Below are 22,995 nucleotides of genomic sequence, written 5' to 3'. Positions count from 1 at the left end.
TTGCTCCGAAGGCAGAGCAGCAAGGCACAGGTTGATGATATGTGATCTAAAGATTGATTCTTCAAAAGAAGAAGATAAATTGGTCTATTTCCTCGGGCTACAACGAGAGTTGACTCGGGTTTTCTCAGCTATAGTATTTGATTCCCAATCGGTAATGTTTGGATGGAAAATCTATCAGTTGTATAACCAAAGACAACGAAATGGTCCTCCGGTAAAACCTTTTAACGCCAAATTAGTACCTAATGTGTGATTTTTCACTTTGAATTGCGCACCTGAAGGAGGTGGACTTCCCTATTTATAGTTGACGAGTGCGGAACAACATTCGAGGCGATTTCGGAAAATCCTAATCCGCTGCACGAGATAGGAAATAGACCTAATGGACGAGGGGGCGAGTTGGATTCCAAACCAGCATTGATATGAAAAAGCATAAGAAATTGGCTGACAAAACTGGGGGTGAGCATGGTTCTATGGTAGAATCGAGAACCCGGAATCGGAACCCGTAGGATCCGATCCGGTTCTAGGTTCCAAGGTATGTAGGATAGGTTCCAAATTCCAAAAATTGAAGAACCTGTTTCAATGGATAGGTTCCAGGTTCCACTATCTAGAATCTGGAACCCGAAACATGGACCCTAGATCCCGAAATAAATTTTTATATTTTTTTTTGTATATGTTTTTGAACAATCCTACAATATTTTATGGCGTCCGATAATGAGTGTATAATCCAGAGCCAAATAAATTTTTAGGCTTCAGATTCCAAAAAATGATAAATTTGTTCCAATTGATTGATTTTAAGTTCTAAATGTACCCCGTGTGGAACCTAAAACCAATCACCTCTACTTTCTCTTAAATGTTGTAGCGTTCACTCTCATTTTGCTTAACTAAAAATGAAAAAATAAAATAAAATAAAAGAAATTGATAGGTTCTCGAATACCCCGGAACCGATCCTAGAACTTGTGACAAGGTAGGTTCCAGGTTCCAGGGTATGACGGGTAGGTCCCAAGTTCCAAAAAATGAAGAACCCGATCCGACGGGTAAGTTTCGGGTTCCAAATGAAACCTGTACGGAACCCGAAACCGCTCACCCCTAGACAAAACGTTAGGACCAGACAAGCCCTAGACGAGCTCATGCTCAAGAATGAACTTGTTTGCCTACCACTTTCCAAAAGATACTATTTCCTTCGGGCCTAAGCTTGCTCCTGATCAAGTCTAGCGTACAAAGGGCATGGGGGTGGTATCGGCGAGTGTGACAAGTTGGTCGGCATCACGAATGCTTGGTCGACTTCCGTGTGTTGTCATTAACGACCATCATGCAGGGCTAAGCTTGGAGTTCACTCACTGGCCTTGAGTCGAGCAGGGCCGGTGCTTGGTTACGAGTCCATTAACAACCCGTTGGCATTCAAACAATCACCAAAAAGTTCAAGCAAAAGGCTCCATATTAAAGAAAACAATACTAACTAATAGAGGCACAAAGGGGAAGTATATGCAACACAAAATGGGAAAGAGAAGCAGACATTTCTGGCGTACAGTGATGCAGAGCCATATCGGCATATTCTCAGGCTCATGGTTAAAAAAAACACTATTGCTGTAGCCGTGCCTCAACAACCCGCACGTTGTTTCATTGAAACTTTACAACTACAGTTTCCTAATGTGAACACAAGTATTGAGCACTTAGAAGTCCTAGAAAGCATCTGAAAAGGATTCAAACCAAAGACGAATTTGTGCCTACAGGTGGGATCAGAAAATTCGACTTACCATAAATAATAATGATCAAAGCTTACAGTGCAAAGAGACTATATAAAGAGCAACTCAACCCTCAGTCAAGCAAATCTGACACCAGAGTCTTCTTGAATGGATCAATCTGGGCCAGCTGTGCCTCCATACTTCTAGTTGGAGTTACGCCTTCCACCTTCAACCTCTCTCTAATTCCATAAGCTGGGACTTTTCCCTTTGCATAGGCGTTGAGGAGACACTGGTACTGCCGAATGCGAGCTGTGTACCCAGACTGTTTCATCCGGTAGAGGATCTTTTCACTATTATGGACATCACCCCTTTTAGCATAATGATCCAAGAGAGACATGAAAGAGCTGTACATTGGCTTCATCTGATTCTGTTGTGATGCCTTTGTCAAGACTGAATCAGCCTTCTCCACTTCACCTGCTTCCACGTAAAGCTTCACAATCGAATCCCAGGTAAATGGACCGATGCGACGTCCACTGTCTGCCATTCTCTTGATCAGATCCTTCCCCTGGGCCAGCATCTTGTTGCTTGCATACACCTTCAAAAGTACCGAGTAATGCTTCGATGAGATTTTCCATGTTTTCAACATCCTCTCAAAAACTGCCTCAGCTTCCTGGATTTTCTTCAACTTTCCCCAGGCTTCAATAGCAGCAATGCAATCTTCAAGCCGTGGATTTGGTTCACAGACCTTCCAAACTCTCTCTACTTCATCGGCCTCTCCTAGTTCAGCATAAAGCGGAAGCAAAGAGTGGCAAGCCCACCAGTGCTTTTTAAGGTCTCCACCTTCCATCTCCTTCAAGACAGCCTTTGCCTTTTCTATCAATCCACCAGATGCATAGTGCTTCGCCAGGAGAGCTTGTGTGCCAATGTCAGGTTTTATCCCTTCAGCATTCATAGCATCCACAATTTTTTCCATCCCTGTAATGTCATTCAACTGGCCTTTGGTGTCTATCAGAAGTCTGTAAGTAAGCATTGTCGGCTTTACATTTTCTTTCTCCATCAACAACAATACATCAGCAATTTTCTTCTTGTCGAGCCTCTTGTAAAGGAGGAGCAATTGGTTGATGGAAAATGATGAAGGAGAGAATCCTTGATCCCTCATTTTGTTAAACGTCTCCTCTGCTTTCGTGACATTGCTGGCAGTGACATAGTTGGCCAACAAGGACCGATGAACCAGTTCCCCTCTGAAGGATTCAGGAATCTTATTAAGGAAACTCTCAGCCTTAGGGAGTCCACGTACTTTAGCGATCAAATCAAGTCGAGATGCATAATCTCCCTCTGTAAGATTCAATCTCTTGCTACTTTCCAACCACTCCGAAAGCTGCAAACCACCAAAAGTACAGCTATGTAAATAAAGCAACTTGAAAATCATGTAACAGGAGATGAGTCATAGGACAACCATCTAACTTCACCGGATCAACTGATAACATCCAGAAAAGCAATACTACCCAGCGGAAAAGAATAAATGAAGTCCCATTGGTTTTGCGCCATTACCTCATAAACTGTCTGCATCATTGGGTAATCTAAGATAATCTCCATCTCATAATCCCAACCTCATGTCTTTTTGTTCTTTCTTAATCATAAAGATCGCCTTAAATACTTTGATCCAAATGACAAGCTTCTGACAAGGCAATGCCAAAGCACAGTACACTTAATTTTTTACTCAAAACTCTTAGCAGAGGGAGTGATCACAAACAATATGTAGATCTCCCTTTTGTGTGCAAACTTTTTCTTCATCCAAAAAATTTGCAATTCTCGACTATAAATTAAATCTTTTAACCAACAAAAACAGAAGCACTTTATAAATCTGTACTATCATATGCTGGAAAATTCTTTTAGCTGAACTAAATGCCTAAGAAGCAGCTTAGCTGAAATCAAGAAAATACAGAAACATGATCACAAATACCTGAGAAGGCAATTATCCTCTAACAGCCAAATGGTAGCCAATGAATAAACTAAACCATGAGCAGAAAATGACCAAAAAGAAAATACATAAGGAGAAGAGACTACAGAATGAGAGTGTCGAGACTTGAGCGTGGTCAATGAGATTTACCTGCAAAGCCTTCCCATACATTCGACGTCTACGAAAATTGAACATGGCCAATGAGATTTCTTCCCTGGTAATTTCCTTTCCATCTTCAACCCACTTGTCAAGGATTTGCTGCACAGAAAGGCCAGGAGCACTGTTGATGGCCTCAAACAGTTCTGATTTAACTGTTTTTCGTGATTTTTTCTTAGTTGACTCAGTTTCATTCTCTGGCAAATCCAACTCATTTTGAGAGGCTTTTTCCGCATCCTCATCAGCAGAGAGCTCTAGTTCAGAAACTAATTCATTGTCACTTTCATCTGCTGAATCACCCTTCTGAAAAGCCTTGGCACTGACAGGCTCTTCAAGTTCAGCAAATGCATCATCTTCTTCTTCTCCGCTGCTCTCAGCACCGGCTTGTGTGGAGAGACAACGGCTCCCCATAGACAACCGGTGAGTACAGCTTGTTAAACAGTAAGATCTCTCCAGAGATGGATATCTACCGGGTGATGCTTGAGAGGACTTGACGATGACAGCATTATCTCCGAAACAACTCCAATCAGATTTAGGTGAATGAACCCGCAATATTGAAATGCTAAGTCCATGGTTCCTGAAAGCACAAAGCAAGCATGCTCTAAGAATATCATATAAGCACACACATGAATTAGTCCATCAACTGTGTTGTCTTGAATGATTTCAGTAAACACAAACACAGCAAGGGGGGAAAAAAGAAGAGTTGGGCAGGGCAAAAAGCAGATTGAGTTGTCAAGGCGCTCAACCATGGGCGTCAAATAATTAACAATGGCAGTAATGCAGTTTAAAAGTAGCCTTAGATTGGGCAAAATATATCTAAATACCAACAATCTCTGAAAGAGAGACGGAAAGAAAATCAATCTAAAAGACCAGGAAAACATTCAGCATTCTCCACTATATTCCAATTCAAGACCATGCATCTAAGTTGCTGCATTCAATCTACCTCTCACAAACCCCGCTCAAGGCTCCCAGGTAAACCCCAAAAGCCCCCGAATGAAGAAGCATTAGGCAAGTCGGGCAAATGAAACAGCAAGCCTCCACGCGGAGGAAAGACCCAACAACGAAAATTCACAAAGAGAACTCAACATTCTGAAATTGCGGGCTGAAAGAATAAAAAGAAGCAAGAAAACAGAGCAATTGACAGGGAATCCATCGACGACAACACCCACTTCTAAAACACAACTGCCCGCCTCATGCAGATAAAACAGAGAGATTCCAACTCAAGGAACTTCCACAGTAAACAAAGACCAAATCCCAACAAGGCGGGGCATCATTTCCGGCCCTTTCTTCCATCCATTCACCCTCGGAGCAACCTCACCCAGCAAGCTCGAGAAAAAAAAAGAAAAGAAAAGAAGAAACAGCAAACAGTCAAATCACGCCGTGCAAAAAGCACGCCGATGCACAGGCGCATTGGGAGAGAACGTTACCTGAGAGGATGAGAAGCTCGGCGAAAAGCCCACATGTTGGAGCTGCTGCTGCTGAACTCGGGAGAGCAAGTAAATGCAGGGGAAGGGAATGAAGCGGAGGGAAAGATCGAAGCTTTCTCGCTTGATAAAAACCCTACGAAGCGCAGAGAGAACTGAGGAGCCTCGGTTCCAGTTCGCTGTCGCTGTCGACACGGTCGTGCCTCCACTCGTCGTCCCCGTCCCTTTAAAACCCTAAAAACCCTCGGAGGCTCGGACTCTCCATTTAAATTCCCTTTTTGGAGAACAAGAAATTGAATTGAACATGTATAAGCACATTTCCATCTGCACCATCTCAGGCATAGGTGCAAAGAAAGGGGATGATCACCAATTCGATCTTAAACGCATAGTAAGAAGGTGATGGTTCAATTCTAAATTTTTCAATTTCATCGATGTAATGCTAAATTTTCATAATAAAATTTCAATGCGATCCTTTCAACCAATCATCACCGAAATTTCACACGAACGTTTAGGACTACATTAGCATCATTGAAAAAAAAAAATTATGACTAAATTGATATCCGTATAATATATTTGGAATTAATTCGGTGATTAGCAAGCAAAGAAAGTCATATAGATTGTTCCAAGACACAACATAATTATCGACGCTACAATAATAGTCACAATGCCGTATATTTGAGATTGGGATAATGCACAAAATAAGGATGTATATGCTCACATATAAATATGTATATTGATAATATTTATCTTATCAAAGAAGGCCCCGGGATGAATCTTATTTAAAAAAAAAATGTGAAGTACCATCGTTGTTTCAAAGAAGGACCTAACCAAGGTCATTTTTGCCATTTGCCATTTTTTTCCTTTTTCTATTTTTTCTTTACATTTTTCCCATTTCTTTTTTTTTTTTTCAGCCGACTAGTCGACCCTCCTCCAGCCCCTGCCAATGGCTTGCCATCTCCTAAGACCGATCACCATCGAAAATGAAGGGAAAAAAAGGAAAAAAACTTAGAAAATATAAAATGATGAAAATACTTTGGATCGAGCCTTTCTTTGAATAATGATAACACTTTAAGGCCTTATTTGAAAAAATGAGAGCATCTCAAGCTTTTATATGGAATTTTTCATAAATAACCATAAAAATATAGATGAAAAATTTCAAATAAAGGCTCAAAGTACCATCATTTTCTCAAATAAAGATCTCAAGTGAATATTATTTTAGACAATGGCCTGAAGTGGCTATGATGGTCACAAATAAGAATCGGAAGTGGTCACGTAGTTTCAACAAAAAGCCTGGCCTCAAGGGTATTTACGTCATTTACTTCTATAATTGTTTATTTGTTTATTTGTTTTTTCTTTTTTTAAATCATAAAAGTTGATAATTTGAAAAAATTAATAATACAGGTGGCCCCTCCTACCTGTGGCTGCCACTCCACTGCCGGCAGGTCGTCGGCGATGACCAGCGACCCTCTCAGACCAGAGGCGAGGGGGAACTGTGAGAGGGCCAAATTTGGGCAGAGTTCATCTTCTTCCAAGTTTCGCTAACAGAAGCTGTGGGTTCATCTTGTCCAAATTTCATATCTTTGACCGAGATTTCATATGTTTGTCTTGTCCGGTGGAAGCAACCCCACCACCACCACGCTGCTGCAAATGCAGGCTCACCTCAGGCTCAGACCTCCTCCTTCATCCGAACATCTTCTTCCAGATAAAAAGGAATCGCTCAACACTTTTGTCTGACCTTGTCACTGTTCACCTCCTTCCAAACGAGCAAGCATGTGGAATTTCTGACAGCTTACGGATTTGAGAAGCCTTGGGTTTTGGGTCCCCGAGGGGATCGCTGTGCAAAAATACAATTTATCGAACTTGAAAATTTCTAGCAAAATCGTCCCTGCACGTGCTGCTGCCGCGGAGCTCGAGCTCGATGCCGCGGTCCAACTTGGCCAAGATCTCGAAGGCTTTATTTAAAATAATGTTTACTTCAAACCCTTCGTGCTGTTATTTGAAAATTTTTCAAATATAAATGACATACATTTTACGTTGTCCAAATGTGCTTTGCACAATGTACGCTGTCCCAAGATCAATTCGAGGTACTAATCTGTCCAATGTGTCCATGTCTCTATCTGGAATCGAGTGGAGTTTTAGTCCAATAAAATTGTCATCATTTGTGCAATAATACAATCGAATCCTCTTGACTTTTTTTCATTTGCATAATTTAGTCCCCCTCCGTCATTATTATTATTATTGTCAATACCTCACCAGTGGGCCCTGTGGCATCAGCCAATGTGGAATGAAACGAGATATCAACATTGGTGCGGCATCAAATAAGCCTTAGATCAACAGTTTGTTAGATTTCCAGCGGGGCCTAGTCTTGCTCCAAGTAAAGGCAGTCAAACCTCGTGGAGGGACAGAGGGGCCTGGGTCTATCGGGGATTCGGCGACTCTCGTCGACACAAATGAAAGTCCAGTGAGTTCCGCCTCCCGAAACGGTGGACGCTATCGAGGGTTCGGCGACTCTCTCGTAAGCACAAACGAGAGTCTAGTAAACTCCTTCTTTCGAAACGGTGGCCGTGTCGCAAGTCGACAAGTGATACCGAATACTCATCGATACTTAAACAATAATGTTTGGGCGACCTTATTGCCACCAACCCCAAAAACCACCTCTTCTTCTACCCCATCTCTTAATTTTTTTTAAAAAAATTTACCCTTGACAGTTTAAATTTTTTTTAAGAGAGAATGTCCTCAAGTTGTGGTGCTCTACTTGATGCCCGTTTGTTATGGAAATGGGATCTATTTGCGAAAAGGAAAAGAGGCAGGGGTGCTTACAGAATTGGCAACGAATGTAGGGGCTAAAAACATGAAAAGCGAAATGTAAGCACAGATGTGATGACCCAGAACAAGAAGAGGAGGAGAGAGAGAGAGAGAGAGAGAGAGAGAGAGACTTCAAACACGGGAACATAAGGAAGAAGACGCAGTACACATTCAACGAGAGCGAAGGTTTGGTGCGAGCTTCTTCATCATCTCTCTCCCTATCCCCTCCGCTGCACCTTGAGATGATGAACGTGGGTCCTTCTGGTTTCAGTACGCATCTCTCTCTCTCTCTCTTTTTCCGTTTCATCAATTTCTGTTCGTTTGGCCAGTCGCACATTCGAATTCTCCGGCGTCGATTTTTCCTTTTCCCTGCCGAATTCCCCCCAATCGAGCCTTTGGTGTTCGTTTCTGTTTCTTGCAGACAATGCGCCGGCCTCCCGAGCGTTCATCGTCGCCTCCGGCGTCTTCACCGTCTTCTTCGGGATCCGGAACCGCGCTGACATGCTCGGAGTGTCTTACCAGGCAAGCCAGTTGGACTTTGCTGTTCTTTTAGTTTGGTTTTTGGTGGATTCTTACTTGGGTTTTCGCTGATTGTTGTTTTTTTTTTTTTTTTTGAAGCTCGTACTGGCTTGTAGGTCCTTTTCGTGCTTTTGATTTTTGATCTGCGTCTTGGAAATGATTCAAGGGTGCTTGGTTTGATTTGGTTCTTTGATTCTTAGGTTCCTGGCTTGTGTAGATTTCGTTTCTTAGCTTGGACGATCTTTTTGCTTTTCTTTGTCATAAAGATGAATCTGTGTAGTGTTTTTTTTTAGTTCTTCCCTGCTCACGGCCCTAATTGAGGTGCGAAAACTGTCATTTCTTGCTGTATGGTTGATTTGTAAGACCAGTGTAGACTGAGGTTTTATGTAGTGCTTTGGGTTGCCAAAATGAATTCATTGAGTTCGTCACTCCCAAGGACATTCATATTGCAATTTGAAAATGAACTAGGACCCTGTCATTGTTTGCCTAAGTCAATAAGAGGGGTAGATTCAAGAACTCTCTTTTTACTGATTCTATATGGATGTTACTCTCCAATTTCAAAATAGCACGCAGGGGCACTCACTAGTTGTTCACGAGGGATGAGCATAAATAATAGAGATAGTAAATCTAAGTCTGTTTATTCATCTATTTGGTGAACTCAATTGCTTATGTGCCATCGAATTGGGGAACTGATTTCTTAATGATGATATGAGGAGGGCATAACTGCCAGCAATGAAGTCTGCCTTCTTAGCTAGTTGCGATACTATTTTGATACCCTTAAGCAAGTTTTCCTCTCTCCTATTCACTTTTTATATTAGAGTTATTGCTTCTCCATTGACATACTTTTAAATTGTTCTTGGGTTTTATTATCACTTTTTTAATATATCTGCTTGACTTTGATTGAGTTCCTGTGCTGCGACGGAAAACGAGTCAATGACCCTCTTGCTTTGTTGGTGACTCACACTTAGCAATATATTGCAGCATAATTCCTGCCATGTCAATAGCTTCCCATATAGTGTTATGCCTTTGAGAATTCCACGGTCCCTTAAATTCTACAAAGAGGATAGCATCTTATTTCCTTGCTTTATGATCTTCAATGGCAGGACATTTTCCAAAAGATGCAGATGTGGAAGCTAATACCAGCAATCTTTGCCTTTTCTTCAACACCAGAACTGATTTTTGGTCTTTATCTGCTCTACTACTTCAGAATTTTTGAGAGGCAGATAGGTTCTAATAAGTTCTTGGTGAGTGATTTTCCTCCATAACAATGTAGAATTAAAAAACTACGAAACACTTCTGTAGGGTGTCGCTAAAGTTTCGTTTCTGTTTTGTGCTGAGAGATGGATAGGTTCTAATAAGTCCTTGGTGAGAGATTTTTCTTTGTTAGCTAGGTAGAATCAAATAACCGCACAGCAATTCCGTAGAGTATGACTAAACTTTTGTTTCAGTTTTTTGCTCCACTGTAGGTACAAATTTTTTTATGCACTGTGTAGTGGTAAGGGATGATGCTTAAGCTATTTATCTTACATGAAAGAATTTTTGGCGAGGTACTAGTTTCGCCGTAGTCTTTTGTGTTTGGTTTTTAGTCATTTGATTTCAGTTTGTGAGAGCACCCTGATTATTTGTCTAAAAGTCAAGGTACATCTGCCAATAGCCTCGTCTCACAAGTTGACACTATTACGAGAATGAAACTTGGCATTTGTAAAATGCCATCATATTTGGTGGATTAGTTTCCAATAAATCCAAGGGGTTGATGGAAAAAAGTAGTAATGTGATGCATGCTGCTAGTAAGGATATGCAGAAAGGCCAACAAGGGGAAGACTGCAAGCTTCTTCTCCACTCTTTGTTCTGCAAAATGAACCTTCTTAGTCGTGCTTTGGCATCTATGCTATCATGTTCAATGCTATTTTACATAGAGCAGAATACGCGTTATGTGTATCTGCTTGACAGTCAGCCGTTCCTTTATTCCAAACCATTTTCGTTTCCTTCCATTTGATGTGTGCATAATTCTTTTCTGTGGATACATAGGTCTTCATTTTGTTCTCTACAATAGTATCAATGGCCCTTCAAGTCCTCGCGTTGGCAGTTTTTAATGGTATGTCAGTTTGTTTTACCTTTGTGGGAGCTTCTTCTTGCTGTCTATTTTCACTTCATTCTTCTTTTACTGGTAGAAATCTGTTTCTATATTTTGAAGCTCCTTCTTTTTTGGTTACTTATATGCCCCTACTTAATTGGGTACAACTTGGTCTGAGAATCCAAATGACTCTGAAAACTGAAATATGACAGCGGGTGAATACTGATGTGCTTTTGTGGTGGATATGAGTATGTAGGAAAAGCAGAGGTCCTACCTTACAATACCTACTTTAACGTTTTATTGCATATGCAGTCTATATTGGAAAGTCAAATGTCTTAATTGGCCTTCTTGTACAATTATCGCAATTACCATTTTGTTTGGAACTGGAAATGGTCGAACAACAATTGCCTGAATGGGCTATTAAGCTCTTAAAAAATTGCTTTTTGCTTGTCATAGGAATTTAGTATGTCAGATGTGGTTGATTTGATATGCTATCTTTATATGGTCTGATGCCATGATTTTATTCTGAGAGACTCCAACTGGTCTAACTAGGTTCTTGGTTCTCCTTGTTGCACACTTTTTCCTAGTAGCTGCTTTGATCAGGATGAATTGAATTCTTGTAATAATTTTGCCCATATTATGCAGTAGTTTCAGTGGTAAAAAGACTGCTATTGTGAGAGAAATGAGTTTTTCCAAGTTTCAGGAAATACCAAAGCTTTCTTTTCCATATTTTAACTCAGAGGCAAACTTGTCTTGAAACTATGGATAAGTTGGTCATGGTCAATTGGCCAAAGGATGTCTTAACATGGATGTAGACTGTTGATATAAATCATTCCATCAAGACTCCAGATTGGAGACGCCTTCATGAAACAGTTACTGTAAGAAAGTTAACCCAAAGTCTTTATGTATATGCTCAGGTAATACTTTATAGCAAACATATTATTCCAGTCATGTAAAGGAAATGAAAGAAACAATTGACGTTCTTCAAACCAATCATAAGCTTTATTGAGATAATTACACATACGGTAGTCCGCCTTGGCAAATGCTAAAAAGTTCATATGTTCAGCTGAAAAATTTCCCATAGATTTCAGCGATGACCCACCTTTCCTTGTGGGATGTTGCATTGGCTGAACAGTATTTTTTGTTTTTCACATTTTGCCTGTGTACACATGGAGCAAAGCCAAACTGATCCTTTATAATGACTAAACTGTCTCCATAATTGTTGGATAACGGAGGAGAAAGTTGACAAATGTTCAGGTACCTGCTAATGTAATGGTTTTAGCAGTTGATTATGGATTATGTACATTGTGCAAGCCCTTATGTGATGGTAGATTAATGTGATTGGCTTAAACTTATGATTTATCATATGGCCCAGTAGGTAGAGCAGGAAGGTAGGAGCAGGACTCAAGCCCTCTTGAATCTTGTCAAGGGTGGACCATAGCTAGACACATTACTAGTTCCTCAAGCAATGTAAATGGAGATAAAGATCTTAATTTAAACTGCTGTTAGATAAGATTGCCATGCTAGTTTTTGCCTCACGTTCCTAGAAATTGTCATGTCTACCTTGTGATAATCTTGGTTAACTTTTTACCTTTTGCTCGACAATGGACTGTTGAAATTTTTATGCACATTCTTTAATGTCATAATTCTTGAATAATCTAAAAGTCTCCCCATGACGATACTGATGTAAAGTTTTCTCTTTTAATCTGCAGTTCCTTCCTCAAACTTAGTCAGTTCAGGCCCTTATGCTGTTATATTTGCATCGTTCGTACCCTTTTTCTTTGACATTCCGGTTTCAACAAGATTTCGGGTGCTACGCATCAGCTTCTCTGACAAATCTTTCATTTATCTAGCTAGTCTGCAGGTAAGTTTTATTGATATATCTGTTTGGTGATTTTTCAGCTATATTAACTTTTTGTGCCTATCAGACAGGTCCTTTCTGTAATTTTTCGTTTAACCTAGTTCTCATATTGCAGCTTTTGTTTTCGTCCTGGAGAAGGTCCTTCTTGCCAGGAATTTGCGGCATTCTTGCTGGTTCCCTGTATCGACTCAATGTTTTCCGCATCCGCAAGGCAAAGGTTATAATTGAAAACGTTTATAAAGAACTGTTTCCTTCTTACTATGCAATTAACTGTCGTTTGCGGTGGTGTTTGAATTATCCTTTTCAATCAGTACTCTTGTTAGAACTAAATTTGTGCGACAATGCCTACTACATCGATTATTTGTGAATTCAATTAGCTGAAAATGAGTTCTTTTACTGTCTCTGTGTGCGCGTGCGTGTGTTGTATTTTGTTTTTTTTTTTTACGGGGGGGGGAATTGATACTTACGATGGATACAATGTGTGATGACCTCAGTATCTCAATGTTATTGCTGGCAGAATGTTCTTGCCTTTGGTGTTCAAATGATGCCCATCATTCTTTTACTACTGCAGATCTTCAGTCAGAATCATAATTTTTTTTTCCTTGAAAGTCTAGCGAAACCAACCTTGTTTCTCTTGTGGAATAATATGCTATGTTTATTCATGTGATATGAGATATTACCTCATGGATGCATATCGAGAAGGACAGTGTTCATCACTTTTACAAAGATAAATGCTTTCAGATATGGTACCTAAATTTTGTTTTTCAAATGCCTTGTGTCGACAGTTTCCAGCACCAATCTCTTCATTCTTTTCGCGGGTATCAGGACTTTCTATGGGAAGTTCACGTGTTACACCAACTAGGCATGTCGTGGGGAGTATTCCAACTTTTGCGAGTCACCAGGTAACAGTACATCCAATGAATGCTTTGCATATACTCATCCGATGTTCTGAGTACATGTGAAATCTCTTTCTACAGTCTTAATTTGTGTCATTATTGCCTCCGCCTCAACTTAAATACTCTTCCCTTGCAGCGAAACTTTACTTCGGTGCCTTCCACTGCAGAGCCATCGGAGGAATCTGTTGCAACCCTTGTTTCAATGGGCTTCGACAGGAATTCTGCTAGACAAGCGCTTGCACAGGCTAGAAATGACATCAATACAGCGACAAACATCCTTCTTGAAGCTCAGTCTCACTAATTGTTTATAGAAGTTCTGGTGATGCTACTTGCACTCTGTTAATTAAATTCAGGGGGGAGGATTTGATTGGTGACGAGATCTGTGACCTACACTAGGCATTTTGATGAGTCGGTCAGTCTTCTAACGGGAGCTTCTCAATTTCCTCGTCATGTTGTTCTTGGGATTTTCCCTTAATTGTTGATCCTTCGGTCCCTATGAGCGGTAGGCATTTATTTGCTGAAAGCTATTCACACAGAGTATGACTCTTGGGATGTAGCCTAGATGGATTTCACCCAGAATCAAGACATGGTTAAACATTATCTTTAGAAGAAAGGCCTAGGGAAGAAACTGTGTACAGTATTTATCTCATTATTTCTTGTCTTCAGCCAGTAACAAGACATTCCTCGGGTTGTGTTTCTAGACAGCTCACAATGGTCAATGGTGAATGTGCCTTGATAGTAAATGCAAATGTTAAGGACGATTATGCTGTTGACTGTTCAAATTTTGGAAAGGGCGTTTCATGACCAGATGGAATTGGTAGGCTTTTTCTATGTTGCAGTGCTTGAAAATTATTATGGGGTGGTAAGTTTGATCATAGTTTGTGCCCCTCTTTCTCATATGTTTCCTGATCTTAATGATTGGTTGAGTTTCTCGAGGCAGCGGTAAGTTTTCTAAATTGGCCACGAGGGCCACCAAAACATGAAAAAATTGGTCACCATAGTAGGTTTTACAACATTCCCCATGTTCCATGGTGAAAAATGGTAATAACTGGCAGTTTCACGTCTTTTAAGCTAAGTAAGCAACGCTGAATAACAGCCTGCTAATGGAAGCATTAGCGAAAAGACGAAGGCCAAGTAGCTTTCTAGCAAATTTTATGACTATCTAGCCTAGTGAGTGCCATTTGGGCCCGTGGGCCCGGAACCGGCCCGTTGACCGGCCCGGAACCGGCCCGTTGACCGGGCCCACGGTTCCGGAAACGCGGGAACCGGCCCGGAACCGCCGGTTCCGGGCCGGTTCAACCGCAAAAAAAAAAAAAAAAAAAAAAGATGGTGGGCCCGGGGCGAGAGCCGTTGGGCTCTCCCGCCCCGGCCCCCCCCCCCCGCGCCCGCTTTGGGCCGTTGCCAACGTGCAACGGCCAATTTGGCCGTTGCTTTTCATTTTTTTTTTAAAAATAATAAAAAAAAAAAAATGATTCTTGCCTATAAATACATATGCTTCCCATTTCATTTTTGTCACAAATTCTCCGAACAATCTCTCGAATTCTCTCCGAAATCCTCTCAAATCGCTCAAATTCTCCCAATTCTCTCAATCCCGATCAATTCTCTCAAAAAATGGCAAGTGGAAGCGAAATGCCGACAAGGGCAAGATGGCTATGGGAGATTCCGACTATCCCTTTCATGAATACGATCCTCGTGAGTATGCAAGTTGGGAAGACGACGACGATAATATCAACTATGTCCCGATTCCGAACGTCGAGCACATCCCAACACAAGAAAGTCTTCATCCTCCCACCGGTGTCGAAGAAACGTCAACGGCAAATGAGCCGGAACGGAAGGGCCGAGATAATACATCGGACTTGTGGCTACACTTCGATAAGGTACGTGATGAAGTCGAAGGTAAGTATAATGTAAAATGTAAATATTGTTCGCAAACTTATAAATTCACGAAAGGAGACGGTTACGGAACATTCCGTCGGCATTTGACGAAAAAACATCCAACGCAAGCGGGGATCGACAATACGCAACAACAAATTTCCGGGTACGCCACTTCTAAGCCTCATCCTTTATTTCGTTTCACCTGAAGCACTTTATAAACAAACATTAGGTGAATATGTTGCCCTTGATCATGCTCCGTTTAATACCGGTGAAAATTTTAATATGAAATATTTGATAAATACTGCGTTGGTTCCGAAGCGCCAACTATTCCAAAAAATACTCTTAAACGCGAAGTTTTTCATCTTTATAAAAAAGGAAAAAAATCTTTAGCAAAATTTTTTGCGGAATTCAATGGACGTGTGCATATATGTAGCGATATTTGGAGTGATCCTTGGCAAATTCATTGTTATATGGGTGTCACGTGTCATTGGATAGATGACAATTGGATGATTCAAAAAAGACTTATTGCATTCCGAGTTTTTGATGAAAGCCATTCGGCTCATAATATTTATAGAATAATTAGGCAAGTTTTAGAAGAATATAATTTAATAAATAAAGTATTTTCAATTGCTTTTGATAATGCCGCCGCAAATACCGCTTCTATTCCCGAATTAGAAAATATTTGCAAACCCACTTTTGGCGGACAATTTTTTCACATTAGATGTGCTTGTCATGTTTTAAATTTATGTGTACAAAATGGTTTACGAACTCTTGACACTTCTCTCGCCCCAATAAAAAGTGCAATTAAATTTTTATGGAGTCGTCCCCAATGTATGAAATCATGGGGAAAATTTTGTAAACAAAATGGGAGAAGGCCAAGAAGATTTCCAAAAGATATTCCGACTCGTTGGAATTCTACGTACGAGTTGCTTCGGCAAACTTTTGAATATAAAGATTTATTATGTATGTTTATTTCACAAAATATTCCCGAAATTACTTTACTTCCTCAACATTGGGACGTTTGCAAGAAAATTTTAGATATTTTGAAAATTTTTAATGATGCTACTAAGACTTTATCTGGTATTTATTATCCTACAACGCATTTATTTTTAATAGAGTGTGTTAATATTAGTAGTGTTTTTAGTGAATATGAAAAAGATACCGAATTAGGTCAAACTATTTTAGTAATGCGAGAAAAATGGTTGCATTATTATTTGCAAATTCCTCTTGTCTATTTAGTTGGTATTGTTTTTGATCCACGTATTAAATTAGACGGTTTACAAGATTATTTGAATGTGTATTATCATGATTGTTTACATTTGGATGATTCAATAGATATTTTAAATATATTAGGACATGTTAAAGAATCTATAGTAGCATTATATGGAGAATTTTGTAGTAGATATGGTTTAAGTGATTCCGGATCTTTACAATCTACTGCCTCACGTAGCGAAGGTGGTAGTTCACTTAGTAGAGGGTATAATATGCTTAAGAGTAGGCAAAAAAAACAAAAAGGGGCAACAGGTAATATTTCTGAATTAGAAAAATATTTAACCACTCAATTTGAGTTTCGTGATGCGGAAAATAGTACAGATTTCGAAATCCCGAAGTGGTGGAAGAGTCACCAAATCGAGTATCCAGTTCTCGCCCTCATCGCTCGTCAAATATTAGCAACCCCTTCTTCAACGGTTGCGGTTGAACAAGCATTTAGTTCCGGATGATTAATTTTGGACTCTCGCCGTTCAAGATTAAGCCCGGACTCGTGGAAGCTCAAGCTTGTGTCGGTGATTGGACGAGGGCGAAATATCGACACCAAGAGTTAGATCGTGAACACGAATTTTTTAGCGATGATGTTGGAGATACCACCGCCACGGGTACCACAACGGGTAGCGACGATTGACGATGAGGTAAGTTGGGGTTCTCAAAGGTAAAAAGAACTACATGGGCTTTGATTCTTCTATCCCCAAGAAGATATGTAGGTCGCTTAATGATAATTCATTAAGTTCAAGCCCATTCCTTCTTTTTTTTTTTCCCATATTTTATTACAATGTACAATTTAATTGTATTTTATAATTTATAATTTATTATATTTATTTTATTATTTATTATTTTAAAAATTATTATTAAAAATGAATCGGAATGAACCGGCGGTTCGAACCCGAACCGCCGGTTCAGCGGAACCGAACCGCCCGAACCGCCGGTTCCGGTTCCGAACCGGAACCGCCATTTTCACGGCCGGTTCCGGTTCCACCTTTTCGTGGAACCGGAACCGCCGGTTCTCGAACCGGAACCGGCGGTTCCACCGAACCGTCAGCGTCTAAATTCTAGCCTTCTATCTTGATCCGATTTGTGCAAATTTGACCTCTCGACATCGACAATATATGTGACTAGAAAAACTCTGCTCTTAATAGGAAAGAGGGAAAAAGAGAGAAACCCTACTGGATTATCTCGTACATTCTCCATCACTGCATAATTTTCTTTCTTAATGGGAAAACCTCACTTCTCTACGGAGATGTCCTGAACAACATGCTCCAAGCTTATGGACATGTTTAATATCCAATGTCGGGAGCTTCCAACAACGTCCCTTTCTACTGGTGCTATGCACACAATAGCTGAAATGGCTTCCCCCATTAACCAATGTGAGAAGTACATCTAGAATCCAATAGAATGCAACTAATGGAAAGAGGAGAACACTTTAGTCGTAATACATGATGAACTCAGGGATATTGCAAGTAACACTACTAACGTTGTGTCCCCACTAATTTGCCAGAACACGTCCACAAGATAGCAATTGGATTTAAGAAGAATAAGAAATCAAGACTGGTAGCTAATAACTATCAAATAAGCCACTGTTATCATTATGTTTTCCCTCTATTCCAAGAGGGACAGCCGAAGCCATGAACTCTTTGACTCCGAGTAGAATCCACCACCTTAAAATGCAAAGTCCCGATGAATTAGCGTAGAACGAAAGCCTAGTCTTATGCAAGTGGCATGGTGTTCTCATGTATGTATAAACAGCCCTAATGAATAAATTTCTCCAACGTGACAAACAAAACTGGGCACTTGGGAGGGGTTTCTATGAACAGTGCAGCCTCTTTTCCCCATCAAGACTGCGCTTTTCACTCATGGCACAAAGAATAAACCACACTTTACAATAATACAAAAATATGTCCCTCCCTTGAATTCTTGCATCTATGTGTCCCCATTTTCGGCAAGTGCATCCTATTATCTTGTACAAGGATAGCCAGAGGACGCTGAACATACCAATTGCTCAAATCATGATTTTCAGCGAACTCCCAGGCAACAGTCAAACTTCCATTTACAATTGTCAGCTCTCCTCTTCATCAATGGTATAAATAGGTATCTGCCATATCTTAGTGTTCTTCTTTGAGTCATCGCAAAGGCTTAGATCTGTATCATCCTCCTTAAATGTTCTGATAAAAGTTTTTGCTCCCATCATCACAAGCCTCTCAATCATGAACAACTGGTAATTGTTCTGAATCAAGGGATCAAGGATCTCGCTAAAATTTGAAGAGTATGCCATCTTGTACCTGTAAATATTGGTCAAGAAGAGTATTTATCAGCTTCAACTTCTACCAGGGTACGCACTTATGCAACATACACATCTGGCATACAATTGAACATAAACACACTTACAATCCAAAAGAGAGAATAAGAGGCACTTGACTTTCAGTGGTTAATCTACAATCTGACCGCATAAAAGGCCCTTTCATTTCCTGAGATGTTTTATACTCGTGCAGTGACTATAAAGTCAAGTAACTAGATGGTCAAAGGCGATTTCATTTCCTGGACAGCAGTTTTATACTCAATCAATGAGTATAAGAACATGTAAGACCACTTATTGAGTCTCAAATTCGATTGTCGGCCAGCATTAAGGAAACAGGTAATAAATGCCTTTTGTGTGTTCGTTCTTCTAGTGTTACAGGATGCAACGAAACGTTTTATGTCAATATTGTCATGGTCTCACAAAGAAAGCACCCATCAGCTTCATCACCAGTCTGCAATTACAACCAGTTACAAAGATGACATTGTCGTCATCTAAATACAGACATTCACAAATCATGCTCCTGGGAACTCTGCTCTAAAGCTTCATCAACAACCATCCAAAATGGAACCCATTTGCCACAATCAATCATATCTTTGCTACATACAAAAATAAGCCCAATTGTGTAGCACATTACCGTCTTCATAACCAACAAGAACACACTGGCAACATCCACCTATCTCACTAAATGCCTCTGGAACACTCCAAAGCAGTATCCTGTGCATGGTAGTCGCAATTTCTTAACTATCATGTCAAGATAGAAGTGCAACTCACACTTGGTATCACAAAATGCATAGTCCTTAGTGAGCCATTGAACTTATAATTCTCATATCACTGCATCTACATACAAACCGTAATGGACAGATAGTCAAGCATATTCGTTGCATCAATCAATAGTTTTTACATTTGTAGGAGCAAAACAAATGAAAAGACCTAGAAGGTCAGTTCCCACAATTCAAAGATGCATCTAGTTTTTGCTTGTCAATTAAACCATGCCGAGTCTGTACCTTCCTATGCCCTCTAATTTGTGCAGGTAGTTAATGAGTTTGAGAATAACTCACCTTGTAGCGAGAGGCGAAAAAAATCCAGGCGTCCTCTCATTAGAAGCAATAAAAAGAGCCCGTCCAGGTGGGACCCAATTTTTTATTCGGCGAAGAATAAACTCTGGACGGGTATCTCTGTCCAGATGAGGGTGTAGACTCCTTTCTACCCCAAACCTGTCTTTCCTGGTTTTCACTTTGTCACCTCGACGAACGTGGATGGCATCATAATCACCGAGAGAGGCTTTAATCTGTGAATTGGAGATTACTCAGATGCCAACTCGCAAATACAAAAAGACATGCTAGGGCAATCGTTTAGCACAGTACCTGCAGTATCATGAAATTCATATTTTCACAAGGTCATGAGCTCTATCTATAACTCTAAGAATACTCGCTACAAGGGACTCCACACTAGGGTAATCCCTTTTTTAGAGAGATGTACAAACCAAGTTGGCCAAACTTGAAAATACTTCATATTCCTTTCTCAACAAACCAAGAAGCCTTATCCTACTACCAGATTGTGTAGATGTTCATAAGTTCACCACATTAACTCTTCATCAATCTTCATCCTTTTTTTTTTCTCTTTTTACACTTTTTTAGGATATACTTCTGTTTAAGTCTCAACTACCTGACTCAGAGACCTACTGCTTTTCTTAACATTACCTTCGGAAATGGATTTATTTCAGTGGGACTGCTTTAGTAAATACCACACTATTTTCCCAAGGACTTCGATCATCTCAGTTCCATAGTGTCCTCCAAGTTACTAGTAGGCTCTTGCCAGTCCATATAGGGTTTGTTTCATATTTTAAGCTGTTAACTGGTAAGTTATTGTGATATTACCTACTGCTACCTTATAGGCAAATTCAACGAGATAGTTCTTTGTTTAAAAGAATATACAAATCTTTATGTCCTCCCTTCATAATTGGCAAATACTATTCATTTCTACAAATGGTTTTCATGATGCCCATGATATTAGGTTTGTAAAATGACAGTTTAACTCTCATGCTAGTATATCATAGGTTATTGTCCTTATCTTTTGGACCTACATTAAACCACTTCTACTGGAAGTGAAAAATAATAGAAGATAATTGTTACCCAGAAAGAACACGATACGCTATGTATGAATAGACAGAATTTCTAGGTCTCCAGGTAAATTACCAACCTTAGCAGCCACATCTCTTAATTCCTTTGTGGCCATTGAAGGGAGAAATGAATAAGGCAACATTATGGCACTTCGATTTTTTCGATCCTTACATTCCATAAACCTGTATCAACTTCATAGTCAGTTCTTAAGTGAAAACTAACAAGATTGAAAGTTTAATCCTTTAAAGCACATCTTACTGATATAATGCTTTTAGAGCTTATGAACAGCAAATGTCCATGCCCCAAAAAACAACATAGTATGAAAAAGAGCTCTCACATACTTAAATCCTTTCCCGACAATCTTGTGATGCAATCTCAGGTACTTCCAAGAACGGTCTAAACTACTAAGAAAAAGATCTTGAAGGAGGAAGAAGACTCAGTAACATTTCAACCAAACAGATAGGAGTAACATGTTTAAGGGAAAAACACTGCTGAAGGACACACGTGCCTTCAAATGCCTTAAGGTGCAGTGAACAACTTATGCACAAGAATTTAGCGAACAAACATGCTTTGCAGAAAATAAATGTTCCAGAGATGAATCTAGAAAAGGCTTACCAAGAAAGCGGACTAGCAGTTCTGTTGATAAGTAAAAGGTTTGAATAGCGTTGATCCTCTTTAAGATCATTCCGACTAAGTCCTTCCACATGAGCAACCCCTTGAGCTCCCAACTTCATGCTTGTCGACAATACCCGATACCACATTTTTGAATTGTCCAAAATCACAGGCACGGTGTCGGATATCAGATCTATATCGTACAAAGATTCCATGGCACAAGAAGATGCTGCCCACCTACCAAAAACAAGTAGATTCAGGTAATTAATTGCTCCAGCTTTTCTTGTCATTTTTTTGCCAATCCAAAAGAAGAGGAGAGAGGGGGGGTTGTGGGGGGTGGGGGGGGGGGGCGTGGGGAGAGCGTAAGCAGATGAGGAATGGAAAAAATTGAGATTAAGTGAAGTAACAGTATAGAGTATAGAAACAGCAACATTTTAGAAGGAGAAACCATCAGCTAAATGACAACCAACCCGCTCTCTCATTTGGTTCGACCATTGAGTTATGCAGGGAGGAACTCACCCATCCCCGGAAGTCGTATTTGTGGACTCATGAAGGATTCCCTTCTTGTTGTGGATAGGGTTGATACACATCCTGGAAGGCATAACAAAAGTCCTGCAATTCAAGGAAAAGGGAATTTTACTGAGGGAGTGAAATTGAGCTAACTCCCAAACACATAACTCAAGCAAATGTGAACATCATGTTCAGACCAGAAACCAAAGTAAATAAGTTCATCTTTCTAACATGAAGCAATACTCAGATCCACGCACTAAAGGTAGCACCATTCCCAATCACAGTTTTTGCAAACAACTAATCTTGTGCAAGCTCAAATCCACTTCAACTTAAGCACTCAAGACTTCTCCCAGCGCAGAACCATCGCTTCGGACACTTTCAACAATTACAGTGTCATTATTCCTCCCAAGTTAAACAGAGCACACGAATCAGAACCGCAAACACCAGACGAGACGGACCAAAACCCGCCAATTCAATAAAACACAGAGCAAGACACCCTGAAATCTCGTACCTTTTGAGGAACATTGCTTCTTCCAGGGCACATCTGAGGCTGGACTCCTGGTGGCCGAGGCCCTCGCAGGAGTCGCAATGCTTCCCGGGGCAGTCGATCCTGCTGCCCCAGAAGAGGTACTTGTCATGGAGCGAGTGCTGGTGCTTCTGCCTCCTCAGGAGGCCGACGATCTCGAGGGTCCTGGAGGACGACAGCGGGACTCCGAACGTGGAGGCGAGAGAGGAGAGGAGGAAGAGGAGAGCTATGGCGACGACGGAGGCAATGAGGCAGAAGAGTGGGAACCCGGGTTTCGGCTTGGGCTTGAGGGTTCTGTTGACGGCCATGGGAGTTGCAGAATCGAGGATGAAGACGAAGACGAAGACGAAGATGATGATCAAGAAGAGAATATGATGCTTCCCAAGGGAACAATAATCCCAAATGGTTGG

At 40.5% G+C, this 22,995-nt stretch overlaps 3 protein-coding genes across 4 annotated transcripts; 1 reads left to right on the top strand and 2 right to left on the bottom strand.

Annotated features, from left to right (window-relative positions):
- Positions 1-1,590: 1,590 nt before the first annotated feature.
- Positions 1,591-5,472, bottom strand: LOC115737750 (pentatricopeptide repeat-containing protein At1g80270, mitochondrial-like). The gene is made up of 3 exons (XM_030670073.1): positions 5,223-5,472; positions 3,790-4,372; positions 1,591-3,057 (listed from the first exon to the last, which is right to left on the bottom strand). Exons 1-3 carry the CDS (start codon positions 5,255-5,257, stop codon positions 1,813-1,815), a joined length of 1,863 nt encoding a protein of 620 aa, XP_030525933.1. The 5' UTR covers positions 5,258-5,472; the 3' UTR covers positions 1,591-1,812.
- Positions 5,473-8,126: 2,654 nt separating this feature from the next.
- LOC115737789 (rhomboid-like protein 20) lies at positions 8,127-14,181 on the top strand. 2 transcript variants are annotated; one of them, XM_048282821.1, is made up of 8 exons: positions 8,127-8,294; positions 8,446-8,546; positions 9,647-9,787; positions 10,572-10,638; positions 12,330-12,481; positions 12,594-12,695; positions 13,304-13,380; positions 13,511-14,181. In XM_048282821.1, the coding sequence occupies exons 1-8, from the start codon at positions 8,267-8,269 to the stop codon at positions 13,683-13,685; spliced, it is 843 nt and encodes a 280-aa protein (XP_048138778.1). In that variant the 5' UTR covers positions 8,127-8,266; the 3' UTR covers positions 13,686-14,181. The 2 variants fall into 2 exon arrangements, with proteins under 2 accessions (XP_048138778.1, XP_030525997.1); XM_030670137.2 differs by having other exon boundaries at positions 8,129-8,294; positions 13,264-13,380.
- Positions 14,182-18,203: 4,022 nt separating this feature from the next.
- LOC115737786 lies at positions 18,204-22,995 on the bottom strand. The gene is made up of 6 exons (XM_030670134.2): positions 22,571-22,995; positions 22,069-22,161; positions 21,553-21,786; positions 21,017-21,119; positions 19,876-20,105; positions 18,204-18,800 (listed from the first exon to the last, which is right to left on the bottom strand). Exons 1-6 carry the CDS (start codon positions 22,891-22,893, stop codon positions 18,578-18,580), a joined length of 1,206 nt encoding a protein of 401 aa, XP_030525994.1. The 5' UTR covers positions 22,894-22,995; the 3' UTR covers positions 18,204-18,577.

Source organism: Rhodamnia argentea, chromosome 7, assembly GCF_020921035.1.
Source record: "Rhodamnia argentea isolate NSW1041297 chromosome 7, ASM2092103v1, whole genome shotgun sequence".
Classification (NCBI taxonomy): domain Eukaryota; kingdom Viridiplantae; phylum Streptophyta; class Magnoliopsida; order Myrtales; family Myrtaceae; genus Rhodamnia; species Rhodamnia argentea.
Note: the sequence above shows the minus strand (reverse complement) of the source record. Positions and strands in the feature narration are given on the sequence as shown.

Excerpts from the sequence above, each read along its gene's own strand:
- LOC115737750 (XM_030670073.1), bottom strand. The coding sequence starts at position 5,257 with ATGTGGGCTTTTCGCCGAGCTTCTCATCCTCTCAG. Across the intron at positions 4,373-5,222 it reads CGAGCTTCTCATCCTCTCAG|GAACCATGGACTTAGCATTT; the intron begins GTAACGTTCTCT and ends TTGTGCTTTCAG. Across the intron at positions 3,058-3,789 it reads TGTATGGGAAGGCTTTGCAG|CTTTCGGAGTGGTTGGAAAG; the intron begins GTAAATCTCATT and ends GGTGGTTTGCAG.
- LOC115737789 (XM_030670137.2), top strand. The coding sequence starts at position 8,267 with ATGATGAACGTGGGTCCTTCTGGTTTCA. Across the intron at positions 8,547-9,646 it reads TGCTCGGAGTGTCTTACCAG|GACATTTTCCAAAAGATGCA; the intron begins GCAAGCCAGTTG and ends CTTCAATGGCAG. Across the intron at positions 12,696-13,263 it reads TCCGCATCCGCAAGGCAAAG|TTTCCAGCACCAATCTCTTC; the intron begins GTTATAATTGAA and ends TTGTGTCGACAG.
- LOC115737786 (XM_030670134.2), bottom strand. The coding sequence starts at position 22,893 with ATGGCCGTCAACAGAACCCTCAAGCCCAAGCCGAAACCCGGGTTCCCA. Across the intron at positions 21,787-22,068 it reads AATACGACTTCCGGGGATGG|GTGGGCAGCATCTTCTTGTG; the intron begins GTGAGTTCCTCC and ends TGTTTTTGGTAG. Across the intron at positions 21,120-21,552 it reads ACTGCTAGTCCGCTTTCTTG|GTTTATGGAATGTAAGGATC; the intron begins GTAAGCCTTTTC and ends AAGTTGATACAG.